The 12,215-nt window shown below is 44.8% G+C and overlaps 3 protein-coding genes across 3 annotated transcripts; 2 read left to right on the top strand and 1 right to left on the bottom strand.

Annotated features, from left to right (window-relative positions):
* Positions 1–900: 900 nt before the first annotated feature.
* Positions 901–4,294, bottom strand: LOC141371949 (histone H2B type 1-C/E/F/G/I). The gene is made up of 2 exons (XM_073890341.1): positions 3,874–4,294; positions 901–1,579 (listed from the first exon to the last, which is right to left on the bottom strand). The coding sequence occupies exon 1, from the start codon at positions 4,261–4,263 to the stop codon at positions 3,883–3,885; it is 381 nt and encodes a 126-aa protein (XP_073746442.1). The 5' UTR covers positions 4,264–4,294; the 3' UTR covers positions 901–1,579; positions 3,874–3,882.
* Positions 4,283–6,061, top strand: LOC112838222 (histone H3.1). The gene has a single exon (XM_073890340.1). The coding sequence runs from the start codon at positions 5,264–5,266 to the stop codon at positions 5,672–5,674; it is 411 nt and encodes a 136-aa protein (XP_073746441.1). The 5' UTR covers positions 4,283–5,263; the 3' UTR covers positions 5,675–6,061.
* Positions 6,062–8,807: 2,746 nt separating this feature from the next.
* Positions 8,808–10,343, top strand: LOC112838221 (histone H4-like). The gene is made up of 2 exons (XM_073890344.1): positions 8,808–8,847; positions 9,915–10,343. The coding sequence occupies exons 1-2, from the start codon at positions 8,808–8,810 to the stop codon at positions 10,232–10,234; spliced, it is 360 nt and encodes a 119-aa protein (XP_073746445.1). The 3' UTR covers positions 10,235–10,343.
* The last annotated feature ends 1,872 nt before the right edge of the window (positions 10,344–12,215 follow it).

Raw genomic sequence — 12,215 nt, 5'->3', positions numbered from 1 at the left:
GCTTTATCTCTGGTGCTAAAGAATGGAGGGCCTTTGTGTGTTACCTGCATAATTTAATTTTACTTTATCCATCCATCCATCCAAAACTTTTTGAGCGCTTACTATGTGCCCTGCATTGTTCTAGGTGCCGGAAATAGAGCAGGGACGTCCATGGGGAAAATTCCCTGTGTAGAGCTCACAGATATTCTGGTTGTGGGAAACAGGAAATAAAAACAGTATTTTTGTAGGTAAAGAGATTAAAGAGATTAAGAAATCAGGCCAAGAAGATTAAGGACTGCCAGGGAGTGGGAGCAATGGGTGGTGGAGGGTTGTTTTAAATGTGTGTGTGGGGGGAACTTCACTACTTAGATGCCACTGAGCAGAGGTAGGACGCCTGGGAGGGAGACAGGTCTGCACACACCTGTGAGAAGATCATTCCACAGAGAAGCTACAGTGATGACTGAACAGATCCTAAGTTGGGAGCAAACTCAGGGTCATGGCCACAGGTCTGATAACCAACTAGTTAGAACCAGGGTCTTCTGTTTTCTCAAGCTGGAGTTTCTAGGTAAATTCAGTATTGATTCACATGTTTTTAATATTTTTTAAAAGTATGAGTCCAGGTTCCTGAGCATACCCAATTTGGATGGTGATCCAAGAGGAAAAGGCAGGAACAGATGAGTGTTAATCTCATGGAGGACTGCCAGCCTGATTCAAGGACACCAGTAGTTGAGGACAGTGTATAAATTATGTGGTAATTTATTTAAAATAAAAAGTAAGAGATCTGAGGTTCTAAATAATCGCTGTCATCATTTTTCAGAAGAAAGAGTACGTCAACAGAGTGGTTCTGCTTAATGCCTAAGGTCATCCAGCTGGTAAACGATGAAACAAATTTCAGCCCAAGTAGTGGGCCTCAAATCCCTTCAATTTTAAGCATATTTTATTGCTGTTCTGTAGTTGTGTACATTATTTCTTCTATGAAATAATATTTCATGTCCTAGATAACAGAGAACATGCCTGGTTCACCTTTGTGCTTCGATTGAATGATACATCCAGTTGGGTGAGGTAGGCATTTCAGACATGGAAGGCTTTGAGGAACATATCAGGGTATCTCGAAATGAGAGAACAGAGCTTTTTTGCACAAAAGGCAAGACTGACTTTTATAGAGGTTCAGCTCATAAAGAATGCATTGAGAAAAGGAGTTGAATGAGTTGAGAAAATCCACCAAGATAAAAGACAGCATAAAAGCCAGAACTGAGGCAGGTAAGACTTGAACTTGTATACCAGATGGTCAGACCTGGAATGTACATTAAAACCAGTGGGCTGTCACTGGATTCCAAACCCAGCCTGACCTTATTCACAGGCCGTGAGTCTGACCATGGAGGCCATCCTCCACTTTCCAATGTGTTTTCTTCATCTCCCAAGCCTTGCGCTGATTGCACCTAGCTTGATTGGGATTCCCAATAGTGTTGAGCCCTGTTCATCTGAAGTGGAAAATGTGATTCTAACTAGAGTTGTATCATTTTATCTTCTTCTCAACTGAAGCAAGTATTGCCAATATTTATAATTCAGTTGTGTTGCACCAGGAAGCTCCAGGGTCCTCCTGTAGATGTAAGAAATCATCAGTTTCCCTCTTGTCTTATTTATAATATTTATAATTTATAATTACCTACTTAAGTAGGAATTACCTACTTATATGAGCTGTGGCAGGGGCTGCTACACAGTTGTCCCCTGAAACGGGTTTTCCTTTTGAGGCACATGGCCTCCCGTGTAGGCTGACAGTGACTTCCCAAGAGGCCATACCTTTTATGTGGGTGTTGTCTGCAGAGCGCAGATGCGGCTAACGTAGAAGTCACCAATGGGTGGATGATTTAAGACTACATAAATACTGAGTACCTCATCAATATTTGGTGTCTCACAAATATTTGGCACTTCTTGGTCCTTTCCTCTCTTCCTATCTCCGTGTAGCACATGAACTCTCCTTCCTTTTCCATGTGTAACATGTCTTCCAGGCAACTACTTTATGATTTTTAGTAAATACAGCTTTTGAATTATGTCTGTATCTCATAAAATTCCTTGCTTACCTATTTAACACTTCTTAGAAGTTTCTTACTTAGGAGTCACCTACTTAACATTTTTATGAGGTTTTATCCATCAATTTGTTGGTCTTGTCTTGGTCCTCCATGGCAGAATTTAATAGCGGAATGTTCTCAAATACTAGAGCGAACACACCTTACACACAGAGGTAGAGGAGTTCCCTCAGGAGAGTGGGGCCCCATTCCAAGCCTGAGCTACATATCTGTACATGAGAAATCGACTTTTATCTAGTTTATCAGTGACTACTTTAGGTCGTCGGTCACTTCCAAGGATATCTAATACTAATAGGTGTACATAAAAGACACTCCTTAAGAGGATTAATGGACCCGATTTGCTGTGCTAGCATTCCTTTCTGCATTTCAGTAAGATCAGATCCTCTATTTTAGTAAAGCACAGCACTAGGACTTCTACAAAATCCCCGTGAACCAAAGATGTGACATGGCTAGATGAAAGTATAACTACATAGCCCCGGTTGTTAACTATAGTCCATAAATACAAATTCTGGGTGTCTTTTTCTGCACATCAATTCTTCTCTCCCTCTTGCGGTCTCCCCTTTCCTTATCATTGTCTCTTACTCCACCTTCCTTCCAGAAGTGCTTTTCAAGATTAAATCCTTTCAGCTTTGGCAATAGAAAGAGGCCTACCCCTTTTGGCCTGTGCCGTTACTTCTCCGCCTTTTGGCTCAGATCGAGTGTAAACGTCCATTCTAGACTGGGAGCCCTGTGAGGTTAAGGATTGCTTCTAGCCTGCTCACTGACCTTTCCCAATTACCTGTCACTTTCTGAAACTTAAGAAGCTCTCAATACATGAGCCAATAGACCCACTCCTAGTCCTTCGACTCAACAGGTCATTTAGGGAAGAATTTGATCTATGATCCTAGAATACTCCGCACGAACCACCACCCTCCCTGCCCCACACTCCATGCCCCAACAGGGAAGTGCCTAGAAGGGGGGACTTCTCAAAAGTGAGAACATAACTGAAGTACTGTGGTTGAGATTAATCTCAAGGTATTCTGTAACTCTATAACTGACACTGTATTGTTAAATGATTCCTATCAAGCCTCTTAAGGGAAGACTACCCAAGCCTGGCTTCTGTGCTGGCTGCTGAAGACATTTCCCCAACTAAGAGAGAGCCTTGCTCTCAGGCTGCTTGCTGCTGCTTTCCCCTTCTCCTTCCTCTTATAAATCCTGTTTAACCTTTCTTCAAAGAAGCCGGAATGCCTCTGTTACTTGCAGAATAAATAGCTACAGTCGAGTGAGTTATTCTTCAAAAGATATCTTTTCTTTTCAGTCGTCTCCCCCTCCACCCCCTTCCATTTACTAGAAAATTATTTTCTCACGCTATCAGGTAGACAGTATCCTATTGTTTTCCACTAAAACAAGTCTCACACAGCCCCACCAAGCACAGTACGCTCTCTAGACAAGCTTATCTATAAAGGATGCCCAGGATGTATTCAACTCTCGTCCGGACAATTCAATTTCTCAGCTACAAGTCCTGGAGAAAGTTCTGGTCCAGATGAATTTCATTTTCTGAAATCCTAAACCAAAAGGTCAGCACCTAAAACTGCCTTCCCAGTTTTCAAACAAGTGTTCTTGCTTTGCACTTGCTAGTCTTCTCTGTTCCAGTAAAACAGGCTACTGAGAAAACAAGGATGGGAACGTAACGATGAAGGAGATAGGCGTTGTAACTCTGGCACAGGTTCTCCCTAATATTAAAAAGGTTCAGTATTAAAGCTCTTTATGTGAAAGAGTGAGTGGCTCTGAAAAGAGCCTTTGGGTTAGATTAGCTGAAGACGCTTACTTGTCAAGTTCACTTGGAGCTGGTGTACTTGGTGACGGCCTTGGTGCCCTCGGACACGGCGTGCTTGGCCAGCTCCCCGGGCAGCAGCAGGCGCACGGCCGTCTGGATCTCCCGGGACGTGATGGTCGAGCGCTTGTTGTAATGCGCCAGGCGGGACGCCTCGCCCGCGATGCGCTCGAAGATGTCGTTGACGAACGAGTTCATGATGCCCATGGCCTTGGACGAGATGCCGGTGTCGGGGTGCACCTGCTTCAGCACCTTGTACACGTACACCGAGTAGCTCTCCTTGCGGCTGCGCTTGCGCTTCTTGCCGTCCTTCTTCTGCGCCTTGGTCACCGCCTTCTTGGAGCCCTTCTTCGGGGCCGGAGCCGACTTGGCGGGCTCGGGCATGGTGATGTTCGGACACGGAACCCTAACAGAGTGAAAGCTGAGCGCAGGGTTGGCCTACTTTTATATGGCTTGTATGCAAATAGCGGCTTAATCTGTCTTAATGCCTGATTGGAGCAAATCAGCCAGTAGAAACATTTTATGCAAATCAGGAGACTTCAAATCTACTTTTTGATTGGCTGTTTATGTGGCAACAACTCCAGATTCTTTTCTCCGTCAGAAAAAAGTATTTTCAAACTGCAAAAGTTTAATGTCTCGTCAGTAGTACCTGTTTATGAGCCTTGCGTCTTCCTAGATCCCCCCCTAAAGAGACAAAACCTATGCAAATTTATGATCCTGTTTTCCTGCCAAATTGCAGTTACCCGGATACTAAATGAAGGAAAGAGAACACAAAAATTAGCTAAATATTTAAATGTTTTCAAAATTATGCCATGGCATTCCCAGTTTGATCAAAGTCGGCAAAATTTAAGCTTTCAGAATCAGAGGATCGTCACATTTAAACAGCGGTGCGATTTTTATGTTCCCTAAAAACGGTGTCTGTAAGTGTTGTCTGTGTTTGTTAACTGTGTTCCGAGTTACGGAATAGGGTGTTCCCATTGCTAAAATAAAACGTTGCTTCAAAGTCAGAAGCTTTGAGAAATGATAAAGGACGAAACTGGACTGGGTCAATCACGTCCAAGAACAGAGCTTCTGACCTGTAAATTTTCATTTTCATCTCTTCCCAAATTTAATCCCCAAAGAAGGTGATTAAAACAAAACCAGTTAAGGAACTGTAAAACAAAATACAGGCTGGGTAATGGACGCAGAATTATATCTGAGAAGATGTCTTTCAACATCAGACTTTCTCAAGTGAGTCCCGGTAGCCAATCACAAGGCCCATCAAGTTACTTAATTCACGGCGCGGAATTTGAAGATTCGGACCAATCAGGAGGACGTTGCCTTTATAAATAAGACCCGGAGCAAAAGCATTACCAGTTGTAAACCGTGCTTGCAACATCTCGTCATGGCTCGCACGAAGCAGACGGCCCGCAAGTCGACCGGCGGCAAGGCCCCGCGCAAGCAGCTGGCCACCAAGGCGGCCCGCAAGAGCGCGCCGGCCACCGGCGGCGTCAAGAAGCCGCACCGCTACCGGCCCGGCACGGTGGCCCTGCGCGAGATCCGGCGCTACCAGAAGTCCACCGAGCTGCTGATCCGCAAGCTGCCCTTCCAGCGGCTGGTGCGCGAGATCGCGCAGGACTTCAAGACCGACCTGCGCTTCCAGAGCTCGGCCGTGATGGCCCTGCAGGAGGCGTGCGAGGCCTACCTGGTGGGGCTCTTCGAGGACACCAACCTGTGCGCCATCCACGCCAAGCGCGTCACCATCATGCCCAAGGACATCCAGCTGGCGCGCCGCATCCGCGGGGAGAGGGCGTAAGTTCTCACGAAGGAACGCAAACTATCAACCCAAAGGCTCTTTTCAGAGCCACCTACAGTTTGCTTGAAGAGCTGTGCCGCAACAGGACAGAATCTCCGCACTCCCCGTATCCCCCTTGTCACCGCTAGTGTCAGGGGCGGTGCCAGTGCGCGTTCGCGGGCTGCCCACCTCGCGACTCCGGCCTCCGCCGGAACACTAGCCAAACCTCGCGATCCTTCCCTTGACAACCGGTGTGAATCAGGCCGATTGCGCTGCGTTCCCCAGCAGAGGGTGTAATTAGACAAGTCTTGGCTTTTTCTTGGAGCCGTCCATATAGTTGAGTGTATTTAAAGTGGCTCATAAAACCACCGTGGACCTGGGTACTTTCAGCTGAACTACAAAATAATGTAGCGAGGGGCGCCTGGGTGGCTCAGTTGGTTAAGCGACTGCCTTCGGCTCAGGTCATGATCCTGGAGTCCCGGGATCGAGTCCCACATCTGGCTCCCTGCTCGGCAGGGAGTCTGCTTCTCCCTCTGATCGTCCCCCCTCTCATGTGTTCTCTCTATCTCATTCTCTCTCAAATAAATAAATAAATAAAATATTAAAAAAAAATAATAATGTAGCGACAAGTTACAACATCCAGTCCTGAAAACAATGGCTCCCGGTTTGGGAAATCTACGGAGCGTGCTGTCAAAACCCGACCCACAGCTAGCCAGGGCCTCTCTACAAGGGCAGCAGTTCATGATACATTCAGCCGGCCATATTAATATGTAATTAAGACTGCAACTTCCCAGGAATCCAGGCATGGATTTCCACATTTCATTCTGATAGGAGAAAGGACGGGTCCTTGAGCAACCTGGAAAGCATCCTAGGGGGTTTACCATGTTTGGTGGGTCATGCGCACACCGGTGTTCAAGACCCCACGCGGAGTGGTGCATGAGAGCAGTTTGGTGGCCATCCATTTCTTTCTTGACTGAGCAATACGTCCTATAGTTATACAGTACTCAACTTTTCTGTCCTGGGTTCCACAGAATTTGAGACCCAGCTTGGAGGGGTACTAGCAGCAGCCTGTCTGGTACAGCTGGGCAGGGCACCACTACCAAACGTGGGGCCTGGAGTAATAGCTGAGTATATGCACACCAGGAATTCAGAGCTTGTAGCTGCTCATAACTAAAAAGTCAAGATTGTGCAGAATGTGTCTGCACTGTCCTTGTGTGAGAAACATGATGTAGTTAGTCATTAAGGCAGAACCCAGCCCTTGCACAGGTGGTGGTGCATAACCCGTTATTAATCCTCAGAGAACCAAGGAGGCAACAGTTCCCAACGTTTCCTCCAACAAATTCAGAATCCTGTGACAAACCCTAGAGCCATGGAGGATTTGTCCATCAGTCAGGTTTCACAGACATTAGTTGTGGGAACGCCTAGCCTCATCCCGGGTTTATCCCTCGCTGTGGGAATTACCAAACACTGGAGGCTTTTCGGGAACTAAGTGAACAGCTCTGCACATCAGTGAAAACCCAAGTCCCATGGCAGGAACCACAGGACGGGCATACCAGCAGTTTATTCAACAAACATTGGAGGCTCTTGGTGGGATAAATCATTAGCTACAGAACCCAGAAGTCACATTTCAGAAACAACTGAATATGTTGCTTGATGCAATATTTTGGAACCTTGAAGCAAACTTGCACATGATAATAGCAACACCATGTGATTTCTTTGAGACTACTGAAAGAGTTATAAGGCTTGCTTGAAGTTCTCACGAAGGAACACAAACTATCAACCCAAAGGCTCTTTTCAGAGCCACCTACAATTTGCTTGAAGTCTTCACAACAGTACTTTTGCATTTTAAAAAATGTAATTTTAAGGTGGAATTCAGGAAACACAAAACAAAACTGGCAAGGACAGGGTGGGTGGGGACACAAAACAAAAATGTTGTACATGAAAGGTCATAACAGCTTTATTTGCAAAAGCCCTAAATTAGAAACAACTTAATGTCTTTCAGTGGGTGAATGGTTAAATAGATTTTCATGCATCCATGCATGGAAGCCTACTCAGCAACAAAAGGGAGGCTGGTGATGCACACAACTGGGATGGATCTCAAGGGCATCATGCTTAGTGGGAAAAAAAAAAAAAACCACTACTGGGGAGGAAAAGTCTTCCCTTGTAGGTTCTTTGGCTGTAAACTGATATAAAAACAGATTAACAGGAGAAAATTTTAATTATGTGTGTATTGGAGCCCCATAAGAATATGAGACCCAAGGATAAGTCTGTCGGTAGATATTCATATGACCCCCTGAGCTAAAGAATGGGATAGGGACCTGGGGCTTCAAAGGGAGAGAGGGCAACCTATAGGTCTTTCAGATAAAAATTATCTCTGGTAATAGCTCTCTTTCTGGGCCAGGTCCCCTATCTAAAATTTTCTAGGTAGTTAAGGGAGAGGTAAAAGTTTTTCTTGAGTTTGCTGGGTCTTGATTGCCTTCAGTTCAAAATAACCCACGTGCCAAAGCAGCACATTTTGGGGTCACATATATTGCTCCCCCTCAAAGTCATTTTCAAAAGGTCACATGTTACATTATTCATTTAGATAACATTCTCAGAATGACACAAACCAGAGATGGATAACAGATTAATGATTGCCACAGGACAGGGAAAACGTGTATGGATGTAATATAAAGGGATAACAAGGAGTTCCTTGGTGATGTTGGAAACGTGTTGTATCAGCGCTGCTGTGGTATTTATGTGAATCTATATACGTGGGGTAAAATTGCATAGGGCTACACACACACAAAGACAAATGAGTGCATGGTAAGACCCTAAGAGTTGAAAAGCCCTGTTGTCTAGGTAACAGTATTTTGCCAATATCAATTACCTGGCTTGGATATTGCAATATACACCGGTTATGTGGGATGTGACCGTTAGAGGGATTTAGTTCAAGGGGCCTCTGGGTACTACTGTTGCAACTTAACAACAAGGTAAACTTTGCAACTACTGTTGCAAAATAACAAGGTGAAAAAAAAAAGCTGCTGGACAATTCTTTAACAATTGCTACTTTGCATTGCTGGGATTCCATGGTTTGTTTAAGAAAATAATGTGATTTTTTTTTTTCCACAAACAGCAGTTTTTTTTGCTTTCTTCTGGCTGTTCTAGTGGTGACATGCCCAACGGGCTGATGTTTGGTTCATTCATGCTGGTATGTGACGTTTTACATCTTGCTGCCCCTGCCTCAAAAGTAAATTGAATTTCAGAATTTGATATTCCTAATCTCAAATTTTCTGATGGGGTATACTTGGCCAAGCTAATCCATGCTCTTTTAGAATACTTTACTTGGTACATCGTAAGTATGCAATAAAAATCACTTCTTACTTGAAAATTCTGTTTATTCTAAGGACATCATTCATATTTTCTTAAAGCTAAACTCCCACGTAACTAGCTCAACACATATATTTTTCATTAGAGTTCACGACAGCTTTGCTTGTGTTTCACGCACTAAGCCCAGAAAAGGGCTCTCCACCTTTTGTCCTCCACAGGAGAAAAACAGGGCCTTAGCCCCTGACAATTTACACTTTTCCTCTGCAACCCTTCATTGTTGAAATAAATACGCTTAATTTGTATGGATAAAGCACACAGTACACACTAGTGTTATATTGGAAATGTTTTGAAATCCTTCCATGCTCTTCAGTCTTATATTTAAATACATTGTTTTTAAGAACGGAATTCCTGGGCGATATGAATTTATTGTTCACGAACTAGATGCCAGTCATTTTGCTTATAATTACTCACTTACCAACAACTGCTCTTCCTTCTTACTGCAAGTCTCTTGAAACTCAAGTAGATAAACAGACAAGTTCAATGTTACAGTTTGAAAGCTGCCACTCACTGATCCGAACCTGAAGCCTGGCCTGGTTGCTCCACAATATATTGACGAACTCCTTTGTTTCTTGGGATTTGGGCTTGTTTAAATTCCAGTGTAGCAAACGATCCAAGAATATATATGGAAAAGATAAATCTTTAAACACATGTACATATATACGAAGGAGGTCATTTCTTTTGTGTACATGTCTGAAACTTGTGTTTAGAGGTTCCTGTTTTCTAAATACCAGTAAATCTCCCTACCCCGTGTCTACTTTAGGCCTTAGAAGCAAGGGCGCGAGGACTTCGAGTGATTTCCTAACTTTTCCTGTGTTTTGGTTTTCACAAAGTTCTGTACAATTGTTACAAAAGGGGCTGGTATTAAGCCCCTTCGACTGTTATTCCCAGTGAGTACTTACTGTGTCTGGCCGCGGCAAGGGCGGGAAGGGCCTGGGCAAGGGCGGCGCCAAGCGCCACCGCAAGGTGCTGCGCGACAACATCCAGGGCATCACCAAGCCCGCCATCCGGCGGCTGGCCCGGCGCGGCGGCGTCAAGCGCATCTCCGGCCTCATCTACGAGGAGACCCGCGGGGTGCTCAAGGTGTTCCTGGAGAACGTGATCCGGGACGCCGTCACCTACACGGAGCACGCCAAGCGCAAGACGGTCACGGCCATGGACGTGGTCTACGCGCTCAAGCGCCAGGGCCGCACCCTCTACGGCTTCGGGGGCTGAGCATTCCCATCTCCCCACCGGAACGCTGCGATTCTCAACCAAAGGCCCTTTTCAGGGCCACCTGCTCTTTCTACTAAGGAGCTCTCACTTGCCCCTGGGTGCTGCTCTGTGGGGGTGGGGTGGGGTGGGGTGGGGTGGGGGTGGTTTGGTACAAACGTTGAAACTTCATGGGCACAACTCTCTCCTAATGCTGTTGGGTGTCCATAGCAGCCGCTGCGAATGTAGCATCGAACACTTTCAGGATCGACAGGCGGGAAGCGGTTAAATTTGGTGATACAGCAGGTAGTGAAACGGTGGGTTAGACAGGTTGGTAGATTAGGAATCTTTTGGGCTGCCTCCAGACACCGCAGATCTAACTGCCACACTCCCTCTTTAAGGTGGCTATACTAAAGTTTAGCAAAGTATACGAGAATGTTTTCTCTAGTGTTACAGTTTTTATTTTTGCAATATACATTTGTGTGTGTGTGGTTGGGAGGTGGGTTCTCCCAGCCATATTATGCTCTGCCGAGTCAGATCTGTTAGCTCTAGAATAAAAACAGTAATGAGCATAAACCTTAGCATATGCGGTGTTGAATGCATTTGTTCCACAGAATTTTTGTCTTATGTCAAACCCATTTTTGATGAGATGGTCAAAGATTATCAATGCTAAAATCTTTTGGAAAAAAGCTGGGGAACACTAGATTCAAATGGTGTCAAAGTATCTCCAAACAACGTTATCTGCAAAGGGAAAAAATATCTTTACAGTGGAGCAATGCTTCCCCCACCCCCCACCACTGCGTGTTAGCTAAGTGTCTAATTTAGTAGGACTAAAAGTAACCGACCACCTGTGTGCCTTCCCTTGTGCACGATAAATATAGAGCATCACCTTTGACAAAGGTGTAAGAATCTAATCATGCCTCAGGAGAGTACAGGGGATGAAGGAGCCAGTTAAACACCATCACAAGGAGAAAACATCAAACCAGAACGTGAGACATTATATAACACAATTAGTTTGGTTTCTCCCAAAATCAGTCATAACAAAACTGTGGAGGAGTGTTCAAGACTGAAGGAGACTCAAGTAATAGAGCACTGAACAAGGTGTGTTGATTGGATCCTGGCTCTATAGATAAAGCTATAAAGGCCATTTTGGAGACAAGTGGGGAAACTTGAATGCAGACCGGATATTAGATTATTTTATGAATTAGTTTTTCTTCTCTTTCTTTTTCTTTCTTTCTCTTTTTTTTTAGGTTTGATAATGTTGAGATTATGTGGAAAATTCCCTTATTCTTAGGAGTTAGATACTGAAATATTCAGGGGTTCAAGCCTCATGATGTCTGCAATCTACTTTTAAATGGCTTAACAAAAAATGTATATGCATATAGACATATACACAAAAGTGGTAAATTGTGCTCAGTTATTGAATCTAGGTACTGGTTATAAAGATAATCAATCAACACACTTTTTATCTTTTTTGTTTGAATATTTTTATAATAAAAAGTGGGGAAAAATAAAACAGGTGACAAAATGTGTTGGAAACGGATCTGTGTCCTTAGGAGAGGCTGTCTGAACTGGTGAGTGTAAAGATCTGCCCGGTGCAGAGAGGGGGCCGAAGCAGCAGGGCACTCGGCCCGTGATGTGTGTCAGAAGCACGTGTCTTATTCCCCTTGTGCTGACTCCTTGACCAGAAGTTGGCCGGGGGGCAAGGACATGGAACAGGTCACTTCGGGCCACGTTGGCAAAGAGTAAGACAGCCACCAGAGTAAAGATGCAGGGGGACAGTGAGTAGTTAAATGCCATGGAGATCGGGAAAGATTTCCGAAGAAGGAGGCCCAGCAGTTGCCTGAGTGGGGAAGGCCCCTCCCGTCAGCTGAAAACCTGGGGATCAGCCTGCTTACACCAAGTCTTTGGGATATGGTGACCATCCATGCACTTTGTGCTGTGGTGTCACCACATTGGGTTACTGTCACTGTTCAGTCAAGGTCAGGACAGGTGACAGCCCCCT

This window comes from Callorhinus ursinus, unplaced genomic scaffold, assembly GCF_003265705.2.
Source record: "Callorhinus ursinus isolate GAN/ISIS: 27379988/994484 unplaced genomic scaffold, GSC_fseal_2.0 scaffold142, whole genome shotgun sequence".
In the NCBI taxonomy this organism is placed as follows: Eukaryota; Metazoa; Chordata; class Mammalia; order Carnivora; family Otariidae; genus Callorhinus; species Callorhinus ursinus.
Note: the sequence above shows the minus strand (reverse complement) of the source record. Positions and strands in the feature narration are given on the sequence as shown.